Genomic DNA, 15,123 nt, shown 5'->3' with positions numbered 1-15,123 from the left:
AGAGTACGGGTCAGAAGAAGGGAGCAGGGAGGCAGGACAGATCAGGTAACTCACCAGAGACAGTAACACACCCTGCAGAGCATAAACTATCACTGGCACTGAACCGGAGGTGCAGTACCAGGATCTAGTGTCCCGGAACCGGAGTGAGGCAGGGAAGAGTTAATCCCTGAAATGACCAGGCCGGAGCTGGGTGAACTAATCAAACCACAGCGTCTGGATCATGACATATACTACCTCCTTTCCTTTGTTATCCCTTACCTGTATATCCTTGGTTGTTCCCTGGTGTAGGCTTTAGGTATCTGAGCTTTATTTTACATATGTCTGTAGTTGTTGTAGGGGTTTTGGAGATCTCTATCCTGGTCAGTCCCCTCGGTGGTGGGTGCTGTAAAGACTTATCAGGGCCAGGACAGGAGTCAGCGCCAGGTCGGGGGCCCGGACCTCCCTACCTTAAAGGGTACCTCCGAGTGTGAGGGAGAGCTCAGGCATTAGGATCTGCATAGGTTACCCTATCTTCCCTGGTCATCCGTTACACACCCTTGTGACAACCAGTTATAACTAGAGGTCAGCTGAACCCCCAAGTACTTTAAATAGTTGACCTCCATTTATAATTATACTTTTCCTTATAGGGGCCTAATGAGGTGGAGGAACTTAAGAGGAAGGGTTTGTGTTTTATTATTTATCCGAAAGATGGCCAAATTGTCTTACAAGTGTATGCAGATTGGTAGAGTTATATGTGCTTGGGTTAAAGTCAATAGCACATTCTTGGTGAACAAAGACAGCTTGAATTATTTGTCACTTACCATTATTCCATGGATATTTGGGTTGACTGGAATATTCGCAACCAGAGGGTCTATACACAAAACAAAAAACAAGGGGGATAATGGACAATCCTGTCTGGTGCCATTGCGGATTTGGGACAATGCTTGAGGGAACTTGACCATGGCTGAAGGTTGCGAGAATAAGCTCTTCAATGCAGTGGCAAATTGCCCTAAAAGACCAAATTGGGCCAATGTTTCAGGCATGAATGACCACCTAAGCTGCCAAATGCCCTTTCAGCATAAGACCTCAGACCAAATCTTAATCAATTAGGCTTTAGACCTGACCCCATCATTATTTAAAAAGAATAAAATTAGCCTACAAAGAAATTCAGACCTCGGGCCAGACAAAAAATAATTACCCTACAGACCAGACCCAAATATTAACACCCGAGACCAGAATAAATTCAGTCCCCAGACCAGACATGTTCAATTACAGACCTCATCTAAAGTTTTAAATCCCAAACTAAAGGCTCCACATAGGCATTAGACTAATGTTGGCCAATCTCACCAATATCGATGGGTTCGACTGGCGGTCTAATGTGTATGGAAGCCGCAACTCACCATCTTTCGGGGGAGATAAGGATCCGGCTTGTCTAATTTTGGACTGTGAACCCTTTAAGAGATAAGACGATAACAGATACGATAAGAGATGTCTGGCAGGAACTCTGTATGGAGGCCGCAACTCACCATCTTTCAGGGGAGATAAGGATCCGACTTGTCTAATTTTAGACTGTGAACCCTTTAAGAGATAAGACAATACGATAAGAGATGTCTGGCAGGAACTCTGTCATAAAGAACACAAAAGTGCTCTACAGAGTTTGTGCTCCTGTGTTTAGGAGAGTGAAGCAAGAAAGTCAAGACCAGACCCCTCCATTTACGTACCGCTCTTTGCTCTCATGTCCCATTCAGCACCAGACACTAGTCATAAGGTTCTTATGTTGGCCATTGCCTAGACCCAGTGTTGTGGCTTTTTGGGGTGAAGAGGACCAGGGAGAAAGTATGTTTGTATGTTGAATGTGAATAATTGTAACCTGCTCTTGTTTCTCATTGTAGTCTGTAACGTGGACTCGATGCTCATTTTCCCCAATTCTTCCACGGAGAATTTTGCAACATTTGGTAAGGAGTTGAGGGAACCTTTGCATGAACTTTCCATCTGCAGCTGGGTGAAGACTAATGTCAGCTACTTGGGCACCATTCTTTCATATGCAACAGAAGACAATGACAACAAGCTGGTTCTTCATGGTAGACATGGTGCCACCTCAGACTCTATTCACTTTGTCATCGGAGACCCAGCCTTCCGAGAACTCCCCGTTGTCCCACTGGCAGACGGCAGCTGGCATCATACTTGCTTCATCTGGTCCTCTATCCAAGGCAAATATTGGTTCTTTGTTGACCGAAGGTTAATTTCTACTGGCTCTAGATTCCAGAAAGGTTATGAGATCCCTCCTGGAGGATCTTTGGTTCTTGGCCAAGAGCAGGACACCTTGGGTGGTGGATTTGACAGCACAGAAGCTTTTGTTGGACAGTTGGCAGGATTTGCTATGTGGAATAGAGCTTTATCACCTGGAGAAGTCTCCGGTATTGCCACTGGGAAAGGCTTGCCAAGAGGAACCATCTTAACCATAGCCGATGCCTCTTCTCTTCATGGTTCAGTGGAGCGGGTGGACTGTACCTGTCTCGAGCACTGTGTGTAGACTTCCAAAATGCTGTGTAAATAGAGGATTGCTTTTATATTGGACTATTATTTATGGGACAGCTATGGGCACTTTACATGGACTATCAGTAGCGACCAATAACTATAAAAGTCTCGGTTTATTTAGCAAGTTCACCAGTAGATCCTGTAATGGGTCCAATTATGACATGATAATGGTTGACATCCACCACCGAGCCCAGGAGATCCAGCACAGGGCAGCAACCCCTTCAGAAGATGACAGTGTAGGGGATCATTTGTTCCCTTTTCGGTTGCTTACGTATGTGTGATCCCATAAAGTGATTTTCTCCAGAGAGTCCGCAGTTCCTCCATTTGACCCCAAAAATATAAAGCATGCCACAATAGGGCACCATCAAAGATTCATGAAAGGTGGTGGCTAAAAAAAACATTTTTCACCCATCCACAAGATAGCAGATAAATATATGATTGCAGAGGATTTACCACCGATCACAAAAACAGGACTTCTGTCTCCATTATTTGGATAGACTCCGCCATTATTATAATAAAGTTGAATGATCTGGTCATCAGGATCTGTCTAAGGGCAGTTACTGTGTGTTACTGGGTGCATCGAGGATGTGGAGACCGATGAATAGGAGGAGCAGACTGTGATTAACATTTAGAAGGAGGGAACAGGGGAGAGTTAAATTAGTCAGTTGAGGTGATCGGCCTGTCTAAAGAGAGGGTGTTAGATATTAGTCGGATTGTGTGGGGTAGCGCATTCCAGAAAATTGGTGCAGCATGAGAGAAGTCTTGGATACGGAGGATATTGGTCTTGGATCAGTTGCAGCATTCAAGGCACGGGTAGGGTGATAGAGAAGTAGGGTGGTGTAGAAGTAAGGAGAGCTTTGTGGGTGAGAGACAAAAGTTTGTATTGTATTTTATAGTGGTTGGGCAACCAGTGTAATGATGGGCACAAGATGGAGGCATTGGTAAAAACGGGGGACAGAGATCACCCATGAAAATGGGGTACAGATCATCCATTCTTGTGATCAGTGGGATCCCGAAAAATCATATGTTTAATCTCTATCATGCGGATAGCTAATGTTCTTGTTGGCCACCCCCTTAAAGCCTTAGACAATTCAGGTCATGTCTATTTATCCAACACCCATAGATGGCGGTACAGAACTGGCAATACGCTGTATTTATTGGACCTTCTAGTCATCCAACATCCTGCAGAACTCCTGTATAATGTGCAATCGCTGTATTTGTCATTTATTATGCTAGTGTTATCAATGCTAACAATATAAATACGATTTCTCCACCTGGTATGTAAGAATTGCTCTGTGTTTTCGTGTTTATTCTAGATATGTTTAGCTATCTTTTCTAATTTGCATACAGTTTGATGGGCTACAAAATATTCCATAAAGACTGACTCCAAAGCTCTGATCAGAAGATACAGTATATCTATATATCATCTGTTGATAATGGCTGTTCAATAAGGTGGAAAGTTCAACCATCAATTGGCCATTGGCCTAAGGTGTCACACATACGGGGGTGGACACACTGCACCACGGGCCAGTCTTACCTGAGAGGGGTGTGCCTACCAGGTAACCACCAGAGCCTCTGATGGTGAGGTTGGACTTGTATGCCGGTAGACACCAGGTACCATTCTGGGGCAGTCCTTGGGAGTAACAACTGACCCCAGGGTTCAGGGGTGAGGGAACAGAAATGTGCGTGGACAGGTCTGGGGTGACAAGCTGGACAGGAGGCTCTAGCAGGACAACAGGAACATACGGATTGGCAGGTACTGGCAGGACCCAACTGGTTGGCAGGTACTGGCAGGGCAGCTGTAACACCGGACAGGTACAGGTTTAGGAGCACAGATTCAGGAACACTGGGAGGTACTGGTTACTGGAAAACAGGTTAGGGAACACATGATGAGCACAGCTAGTCGAGGACTTGACAACTAGCAAACATGCAGCAGACTGAATGATGGCTCAGATTGCTCAGGCACCTCCGAATAGGGGAGGGTGCCTTAAGTATCTAGTGTCCTCCAGACATTGGCTTCGAACACTCACAGAGTGCGCATACTGCCCTCTGGATTGCCATCAGGAGACCTGCATGGGGTGCGCAGGACCTGTGTGGGAGCAGAGAGATGTGGCAGGAACCAGAGAAGACGCTGGGTTATCGGAGTGGTGAGTGTATTGGCATCCTTGCCGGGTGGGAAGCAGGGACATCAGCATCATTACATAGGGTTATAGTTACATTTGATTACACACAAGTATCTTCCGGTATAGAAGATTGTCTATTTTGATCAACTTTAAACTAATTGTGTAAGACTACCTTTAGAGTCATTGGGCTCCATGGATGGTATAGGCTTTCTTTTGAAGTGGATAGAGAGGCTTCAAAGTGTGTTTTGTCATACGATGGTCAACAAGAAACATATGGTTCAAACCAACCATCCATTGACCATCACCAAAGCCATACCACACTAGATAAAAGTTGATGATTGAAGAACCATTGCGTAAACGATCATTACAAAGATGCAGCCATACATATTTTAGTCCCTATTGGTCATTACCGCCTAGTCATATAAGTTCAGTGATTCAATGAACAATCTTTCTGCAATTATTCTTGAAAAAAATAGTGTTCTTGAAGAAAAATCTGAAAGAGCCAATGAAAGAATTATACCAACTTTTGTCCAGACGAGGGCGGTTTGTGATCAGTTGGCTAAAACTATAGCTGATTATGGAATTTTATCAGATAACATTCATTACGGTTGAAATTATATGGAAAAATGAAAAATGTTGTCTAGAGATGAGCGAACCGGTCCCGGTTCGGCTCGAGGCGGTTCGCCGAACGGGGGGTCTGGCTCGAGTTCGGCTCGTCGAACGTTCGACGAACCGAACTCGAGCCCATAGGAAACAATGGCAGGCAATCACAAACACAGTAAAACACCTAGAAAACACCCTCAAAGGTGTCCAAAAGGTGACAAACAACTCACAACACAACACAAACACATGGGAAAGTGACAAGGACATGTACTCATGCGAAAACAAAACAGCTGGACAAGGAAAAAGAGGAGGACACACAGATATAGGCATGGCACGCCCTTCTAAAGTCATGTAAAACACCGCAAGGTGACTCCAAGCGGAGTCTCCCTTTTTTCCAAAAATTGGGCCCCACACACCCACCCCTTCAGTGGCAGCAGTTGTGCCCCAGTTGTACACTTCACAGCTAGATTTGCATCAAGCACATTCAAAAATACGCCATTCTTATCCGTCCCCAGGATGACACCGGGGTAGGTAGCAAAGTCTTTCCTGATCCCAGCTCTGTTCATCTTGGCTTCTTTTAAAAACACAGCAAGCAAGGGTTACTCCAAGCGGAGTCTCCCTTTTTTCCAAAAATTGGGCCCCACACACACCCACCCCTTCAGTGGCAGCACTTGGGCCCCAGTTGTACACTTCACAGCTAGATTTGCATCAAGCACATTCAAAAATACGCTATTCTTAACCGTCCCCAGGATGACACCGGGGTAGGTAGCAAAGTCTTTCCTGATCCCAGCTCTGTTCATCTTGGCTTCTTTTAAAAACACAGCAAGCAAGGGTTACTCCAAGCGGAGTCTCCCTTTTTTCCAAAAATTGGGCCACACAGACACCCACCCCATCAGTGGCAGCACTTGGGCCCTAGTTGCAAACAGGATGTTTTGATTTGCATCAAGCACATTCAAAAATACGCTATTCTTAGCCGTCCCCAGGATGACACCGGGGTAGGTAGCAAAGTCTTTGCTGACCCATGACTTGTTCATCTTGGCTTCTTTTAAAAACAATGTAAGCAAGGGTTACTCCAAGCGGAGTCTCCCTTTTTTCCAAAAATTGGGCCACACAGACACCCACCCCATCAGTGGCAGCACTTGGGCCCTAGTTGCAAACAGGATGTTTTGATTTGCATCAAGCACATTCAAAAATACGCTATTCTTAGCCGTCCACAGGATGACACCGGGGTAGGTAGCAAAGTCTTTCCTGATCCCAGCTCTGTTCATCTTGGCTTCTTTTAAAAACACAGCAAGCAAGGGTTACTCCAAGCGGAGTCTCCCTTTTTTCCAAAAATTGGGCCACACAGACACCCACCACATCAGTGGCAGCACTTGGGCCCTAGTTGCAAACAGGATGTTTTGATTTGCATCAAGCACATTCAAAAATACGCTATTCTTAGCCGTCCCCAGGATGACACCGGGGTAGGTAGCAAAGTCTTTCCTGATCCCAGCTCTGTTCATCTTGGCTTCTTTTAAAAACACAGCAAGCAAGGGTTACTCCAAGCGGAGTCTCCCTTTTTTCCAAAAATTGGGCCACACAGACACCCACCCCATCAGTGGCAGCACTTGGGCCCTAGTTGCAAACAGGATGTTTTGATTTGCATCAAGCACATTCAAAAATACGCTATTCTTAGCCGTCCCCAGGATGACACCGGGGTAGGTAGCAAAGTCTTTGCTGACCCATGACTTGTTCATCTTGGCTTCTTTTAAAAACAATGTAAGCAAGGGTTACTCCAAGCGGAGTCTCCCTTTTTTCCAAAAATTGGGCCACACAGACACCCACCCCATCAGTGGCAGCACTTGGGCCCTAGTTGCAAACAGGATGTTTTGATTTGCATCAAGCACATTCAAAAATACGCTATTCTTAGCCGTCCACAGGATGACACCGGGGTAGGTAGCAAAGTCTTTCCTGATCCCAGCTCTGTTCATCTTGGCTTCTTTTAAAAACACAGCAAGCAAGGGTTACTCCAAGCGGAGTCTCCCTTTTTTCCAAAAATTGGGCCACACAGACACCCACCCCATCAGTGGCAGCACTTGGGCCCTAGTTGCAAACAGGATGTTTTGATTTGCATCAAGCACATTCAAAAATACGCTATTCTTAGCCGTCCCCAGGATGACACTGGGGTAGGTAGCAAAGTCTTTGCTGACCCATGACTTGTTCATCTTGGCTTCTTTTAAAAACAATGTAAGCAAGGGTTACTCCAAGCGGAGTCTCCCCTTTTTTCCAAAAATTGGGCCCCACACACACCCACCCATTCAGTGGCAGCAGTTGTGCCCCAGTTGTACACTTCACAGCTAGATTTGCATCAAGCACATTCAAAAATACGCCATTCTTATCCGTCCCCAGGATGACACCGGGGTAGGTAGCAAAGTCTTTCCTGATCCCAGCTCTGTTCATCTTGGCTTCTTTTAAAAACACAGCAAGCAAGGGTTACTCCAAGCGGAGTCTCCCTTTTTTCCAAAAATTGGGCCACACAGACACCCACCCCATCAGTGGCAGCACTTGGGCCCTAGTTGCAAACAGGATGTTTTGATTTGCATCAAGCACATTCCAAATCCACAAGCATTTACTCTCCCCAGGATGACACAGGGGTAGTAAATTCCTTCTGGATCCATGACTTGTTCATTTTGATGAACGTCAGTCTGTCCACATTGTCACTGGACAGACGCGTGCGCTTATCTGTCAGCACACACCCAGCAGCACTGAATACACGTTCAGAGACAACGCTGGCAGCTGGACACGACAAAATCTCCAAGGCGTAAGTTGCGAGCTCTGGCCATTTTTGTAGGTTTGAAGCCCAAAAGGAGCAAGGCTCCAGTTGCACAGTCATGGCATCGATGTTCATTTGGAGATACTCCTGTATCATCCTCTCCAGCCGTTGACTATGTGTCAGACTTGTTGTCTCTGGTGGCCTTGCAAAAGAGGGTCTAAAAAAATTATGAAAAGATTCCATAAAATTGCTGTTACCGGCACCAGAAAAGGTCCTACTGGTACGGGTAGACTGTTGAAGATGACGAGACCGTCCCATGTTTGTCAAGTTACAACTGGGAGATTCACTCCCTGCACCTGCACGGTTGTTTGGTGGAAAAGCCGAGCTAAGATCTAGTAACAGCTTCTGCTGATACTCCTGCATACGTGCGTCCCTTTCTATGGCTGGAATTATGTCACAAAATTTGGACTTGTACCGGGGATCTAATAGTGTGGCAATCCAGTAGTCATCATCACTTCTAATTTTGACAATACGACTGTCATGTTGGAGGTAGTGCAACAAAAAGGCACTCATGTGTCTTGCGCAGCCATGCGGACCAAGTCCATGCTGTGTTTGTGGCATAGAGGTGCTACCCGTTCTTTCTTCCTCTGACATCTGACCCCAACCTCTTTCAACTGAAATTTGACCAAGGTCTCCCTCATCCGCTGAGTCTTCCATGTCCATGGACAGTTCGTCCTCCATTTCTTCATGTTCTCCTGCACCTTGCTCAACATTTCGCCTGCTACTATGCGCCCTTGTCGATCCCTGTCCCCCATGGTCCCATGCCTGCTGCGTTGGTGATGATGAACGTCTGGACCTTCGTGATGTTGTTGTCCCTTGCGCATATGAATCCTCCTGTAGTTCCTCCCCTTCATGTTGTCCCACCCCCTGACTCCGAATAGTGTTTAGCGTGTGCTCCAGCATGTAAATGACTGGAATCGTCATGCTGATAATGGCATTGTCAGAGCTAAACATATTCGTCGCCATGTCGAAACTGTGCAGAAGGGTGCATAGGTCCTTGATCTGAGACCACTCCATCAGGGTGATCTGCCCCACCTCTGCATCTCGTTGGCCCAGGCTATACGTCATGACGTATTGCACCAGGGCTCTGCGGTGCTGCCACAGTCGCTGTAACATGTGGAGAGTTGAATTCCAGCGTGTCGCCACATCGCATTTCAGGCGATGAACCGGCAGGCCGAAAGACTTCTGGAGCGATGCAAGTCGCTCTGCTGCGGCGCTTGAACGGCGGAAGTGAGCTGACAGTTTTCGTGCCCTGTTCAGAAGGCCATCTAGGCCGGGATAGTGTGTTAAAAATTGCTGCACGACAAGGTTCAACACGTGAGCCATACAAGGTACGTGTGTCACCTTGCCCAGGCGAAGTGCCGCACCCAGGTTTGCAGCATTGTCGCACACGGCCTTACCAGGCTGCAGTTTGAGTGGAGACAACCATTTATTAAACTCGGACCGCAAAGCTGACCACAACTCCTCAGCTGTGTGACTCTTATTACCAAGACATGTCAAGCTAAAGACCGCCTGATGCCGTTGCGCTCTGCTGCCAGCATAGTAATGAGGGGTGCGTGATTCCTTCTGCGCAGTGAGAACGCTGGTGGCCTGACCAGGCAGGCTTGGGGCGGAGGTGGAGGACCCAGATGAGGTGGAGGATGCAGAAGCAGTGGCGGAACTTGGACAGACAGAGGATTGACACACAAGTCGTGGGGACGGCAAGACTTGTGCAGCAGACCCTTCACCATCTATCACCATAGTTACCCAGTGCCCAGTCAGCGACATGTAACGTCCCTGTCCATGCTTACTGGTCCAAGTATCGGTGGTGAAATGCACCCGTTCACACACAGAGTTTCTCAAGGAAGCGGTGATGTTGTGTGCGACATGCTGGTGTAGCGCGGGCACACCTTTCTTAGAGAAGTAGTGGCGACTAGGCATCTGGTACTGGGGCACAGCGACAGACATAAGGTCTCTAAAATCCTGTGTGTCCACTAGGCGGAAAGGCAGCATTTCGGTAGCCAACAGCTTACAGAGGGATAGAGTCAACCTCTTAGCTTTGTCATGGGTCGGAGGAAGTGGCCTTTTATTTGACCACATCTGAGGGACAGAGATCTGGCTGCTGTGTGTAGACGGTGTTGAGTAGGGTGTCCCTTGAAAAATGCAGGTTTGTGAGGAAAGTGCAGGCGGAGACATGATGTTGCCTTCATCCAACGTTGGTGCTATCGATGTCTGAGAGAGCTGTACACACTCACTTGTTTCCCCTTCCAAACCAACTGACGACCTTACAAGCAAACTGCCTGTTGCGGTTACAGTGGTGGAAGTTTTGCGTGGAAAAACAGGTGTGGCAGCTGTCCCCACAGTCCTAGAAGATGAAGAGCGCGCGGATGCAGTGGAAGGGGCGGGCGGTGGATGGTTCGCTCCACTAGGCCGCATTGCAGCACGGTGAGCTTCCCACCGGGACTTATGATATTTAGTCATGTGACGATTCATGGAAGAAGTTGTCAAACTGCTGAGGTTTTGACCTCTACTAACAGAATCATGACAAATGTTACATATCACATGAGTTGGGCGATCTTTTTCGATGTGAAAAAAGGACCAGGCTAGGCAAGGCTTAGAGGCCATGCGACCTGTTGATCCACCCCGAATAATGCTCATAGGCAGAGTGGTGGCTGAGGATGCAGTTGTAGACGTGCTACCAGTGCTCCGACTCTGTCCAGGAAGGCGCAAGGTAACTTCGTCGTCGGTTGCATCCTCCTCCACCGCCTCTGTTGACCTCCTCGAGTGCCTGACTGGGGGTTGACAGTAGGTGGGATCTAGAACGTCATCATCAATTGTTGTGTTTGCACTCCCCTCCCCCTCAGACCGAGCCTCTTCTTGCCCTGACGGAATATTTAAGTTGTCATCCCAATCGGGTATCTGCGTCTCATCTTCATCAGTATGTTCCTCATTGTCTATAACCACAGGTGTTACAGTTTGTGACAAAGGGTCAACATTATGCTCAGAAACTTGGTCCTCACGGCCTGAATCTGAGTCACAAAGGTTCTGGGCATCACTGCAGACCATTTCCTGTTCTGTACTCACTGTAGCTTGGGAGCAGACCTCTGATTCCCAGGCTATAGTGTGACTGAACAGCTCTGCAGACTCAGCCATCTCAGTTCCACCATACTGTGCAGGGCTGATGGAGACTTCAGAGCTGGGAGAAAGCAAGTTTGATTGGGATGACAACTCAGAGGACTGGTGTTTTTTGGATGCGGTACTTGAAGTGGCAGAGAGGGCACTTGTTGGACCACTTGAGATCCATTCAAGCATTTTCCTTTTTTGCCCATCATCTACCTTTGTTCCTGTTGTTCGTGTCCGTAACAAAGGGAGCACATCGGATTGTCCACGGTAAGTAGTAGACATCTTACTTTTGCTGGTAGATGGTCTATCTTCAGCAGATGATAATGGAGCTTTGCCACCTTCCCCACGGACAAAACCTTTTTTGCCTTTTCCACCACGCCTCTTCCCCTTTCCACCAGCATCTGTCATTTTGCCACTCATGTTGATTGCGACAAGATTGTGGACTGAAAATGTGGTAGTAAAAATTGAGAGGTGGTGAAGATTGCAGTGGTGGTCTAGCTTTATTAACAGCAGAATAATAAAGAATAAATATCCCTGACAATGCAACTTAGTTATAATTAGTTGGAGTGTGCAACGCAGGCAGACGTGCTGCAAATGTCTTTGCACTAGTGGGACTATAGCAAAGTCCAATAGCCACGTATAGGATGCCACTAGGTACACTGAGTGTTTGCTAGTATAATGGCTTGGTTAGAATGAGTTGTAGTGTGCAACGCAGGCAGACGCGCTCTGCAAATGTCTTTGCACTAGTGGGACTATAGCAAAGTCCAATAGCCACGTATAGGATGCCACTAGGTACACTGAGTGTTTGCTAGTATAATGGCTTGGTTAGAATGAGTTGTAGTGTGCAACGCAGGCAGACGCGCTCTGCAAATGTCTTTGCACTAGTGGGACTATAGCAAAGTCCAATAGCCACGTATAGGATGCCACTAGGTACACTGAGTGTTTGCTAGTATAATGGCTTGGTTAGAATGAGTTGTAGTGTGCAACGCAGGCAGACGCGCTCTGCAAATGTCTTTGCACTAGTGGGACTATAGCAAAGTCCAATAGCCACGTATAGGATGCCACTAGGTACACTGAGTGTTTGCTAGTATAATGGCTTGGTTAGAATGAGTTGTAGTGTGCAACGCAGGCAGACGCGCTCTGCAAATGTCTTTGCACTAGTGGGACTATAGCAAAGTCCAATAGCCACGTATAGGATGCCACTAGGTACACTGAGTGTTTGCTAGTATAATGGCTTGGTTAGAATGAGTTGTAGTGTGCAACGCAGGCAGACGCGCTCTGCAAATGTCTTTGCACTAGTGGGACTATAGCAAAGTCCAATAGCCACGTATAGGATGCCACTAGGTACACTGAGTGTTTGCTAGTATAATGGCTTGGTTAGAATGAGTTGTAGTGTGCAACGCAGGCAGACGCGCTCTGCAAATGTCTTTGCACTAGTGGGACTATAGCAAAGTCCAATAGCCACGTATAGGATGCCACTAGGTACACTGAGTGTTTGCTAGTATAATGGCTTGGTTAGAATGAGTTGTAGCGTGCAACGCAGGCAGACGCGCTCTGCAAATGTCTTTGCACTAGTGGGACTATAGCAAAGTCCAATAGCCACGTATAGGATGCCACTAGGTACACTGAGTGTTTGCTAGTATAATGGCTTGGTTAGAATGAGTTGTAGTGTGCAACGCAGGCAGACGCGCTCTGCAAATGTCTTTGCACTAGTGGGACTATAGCAAAGTCCAATAGCCACGTATAGGATGCCACTAGGTACACTGAGTGTTTGCTAGTATAATGGCTTGGTTAGAATGAGTTGTAGTGTGCAACGCAGGCAGACGCGCTCTGCAAATGTCTTTGCACTAGTGGGACTATAGCAAAGTCCAATAGCCACGTATAGGATGCCACTAGGTACACTGAGTGTTTGCTAGTATAATGGCTTGGTTAGAATGAGTTGTAGTGTGCAACGCAGGCAGACGCGCTCTGCAAATGTCTTTGCACTAGTGGGACTATAGCAAAGTCCAATAGCCACGTATAGGATGCCACTAGGTACACTGAGTGTTTGCTAGTATAATGGCTTGGTTAGAATGAGTTGTAGTGTGCAACGCAGGCAGACGCGCTCTGCAAATGTCTTTGCACTAGTGGGACTATAGCAAAGTCCAATAGCCACGTATAGGATGCCACTAGGTACACTGAGTGTTTGCTAGTATAATGGCTTGGTTAGAATGAGTTGTAGTGTGCAACGCAGGCAGACGCGCTCTGCAAATGTCTTTGCACTAGTGGGACTATAGCAAAGTCCAATAGCCACGTATAGGATGCCACTAGGTACACTGAGTGTTTGCTAGTATAATGGCTTGGTTAGAATGAGTTGTAGTGTGCAACGCAGGCAGACGCGCTCTGCAAATGTCTTTGCACTAGTGGGACTATAGCAAAGTCCAATAGCCACGTATAGGATGCCACTAGGTACACTGAGTGTTTGCTAGTATAATGGCTTGGTTAGAATGAGTTGTAGTGTGCAACGCAGGCAGACGCGCTCTGCAAATGTCTTTGCACTAGTGGGACTATAGCAAAGTCCAATAGCCACGTATAGGATGCCACTAGGTACACTGAGTGTTTGCTAGTATAATGGCTTGGTTAGAATGAGTTGTAGTGTGCAACGCAGGCAGACGCGCTCTGCAAATGTCTTTGCACTAGTGGGACTATAGCAAAGTCCAATAGCCACGTATAGGATGCCACTAGGTACACTGAGTGTTTGCTAGTATAATGGCTTGGTTAGAATGAGTTGTAGTGTGCAACGCAGGCAGACGCGCTCTGCAAATGTCTTCGCACTAGTGGGACTATAGCAAAGTCCAATAGCCACGTATAGGATGCCACTAGGTACACTGAGTGTTTGCTAGTATAATGGCTTGGTTAGAATGAGTTGTAGTGTGCAACGCAGGCAGACGCGCTCTGCAAATGTCTTTGCACTAGTGGGACTATAGCAAAGTCCAATAGCCACGTATAGGATGCCACTAGGTACACTGAGTGTTTGCTAGTATAATGGCTTGGTTAGAATGAGTTGTAGTGTGCAACGCAGGCAGACGCGCTCTGCAAATGTCTTTGCACTAGTGGGACTATAGCAAAGTCCAATAGCCAGGTATAGGATGCCACTAGGTACACTGAGTGTTTGCTAGTATAATGGCTTGGTTAGAATGAGTTGTAGTGTGCAACGCAGGCAGACGCGCTCTGCAAATGTCTTTGCACTAGTGGGACTATAGCAAAGTCCAATAGCCACGTATAGGATGCCACTAGGTACACTGAGTGTTTGCTAGTATAATGGCTTGGTTAGAATGAGTTGTAGTGTGCAATGCAGGCAGACGCGCTCTGCAAATGTCTTTGCACTAGTGGGACTATAGCAAAGTCCAATAGCCACGTATAGGATGCCACTAGGTACACTGAGTGTTTGCTAGTATAATGGCTTAGTTATCAGTTGGAGTGTGCAGAGGACAAGAGGGTACAGTGGCAGGATTGTGGTGCTCTGGGTAGAGGAATGGAAGACTGCCTTTCTATTCCCTCCTAATGGTGAAATGCAGGTAGGAAATCCCTGACCTGGGCTACACAGACGCTGTTGCTGTTTGCAGGACCTGTCACCTATGGCTCTCTGACCCTGCCGGTTGGAGCCCTTAAAAGGACTGCTATAAAGTGCTCTCCCTAAGCTGTCTAACGCTGTGTATGCAGCGCATACAGCTGTATCGGCTATAGGACTCAGGAAGACGGAGCTGCGACAGTGATGTCTGACACCAAAGACGCAGAAGGCAGATAATGGCGTCCGTGAAGAAAATGTCCGGTTTTATAATGCAGGGACATGTGACATGCAGATCCTATCACACATGCCGTTGCTTCTCTGGCTCAAAGTCCACTTAGCTGTGTGTGTGTCTGGGATTGGCTGACATGCTGGCCCGCCCCACAAGACGCGCGCGCTTAGGGAAGGAAGACAAGAAA

The 15,123-nt window shown here is 47.1% G+C and overlaps 1 protein-coding gene across 2 annotated transcripts in view; it reads left to right on the top strand.

Moving 5' to 3' along the window:
- Positions 1-3,790, top strand: part of PTX4 (pentraxin 4) — a 67,924-nt gene extending 64,134 nt beyond the window's left edge. For both annotated transcript variants that reach the window (XM_075318427.1, XM_075318426.1), the window contains exon 3: positions 1,872-3,790. In XM_075318427.1, coding sequence (XP_075174542.1) covers positions 1,872-2,512 — 641 coding nt within the window. In that variant the 3' untranslated portion in view covers positions 2,513-3,790. The remainder of the gene's footprint in view (positions 1-1,871) is intronic.
- Positions 3,791-15,123: the final 11,333 nt, after the last annotated feature.

Source organism: Anomaloglossus baeobatrachus, chromosome 7 (genome assembly GCF_048569485.1).
Source record: "Anomaloglossus baeobatrachus isolate aAnoBae1 chromosome 7, aAnoBae1.hap1, whole genome shotgun sequence".
Classification (NCBI taxonomy): domain Eukaryota; kingdom Metazoa; phylum Chordata; class Amphibia; order Anura; family Aromobatidae; genus Anomaloglossus; species Anomaloglossus baeobatrachus.
The sequence above is the reverse complement of the archived record's forward strand: the minus strand, read 5'-3'. Positions and strand labels throughout refer to the sequence as shown.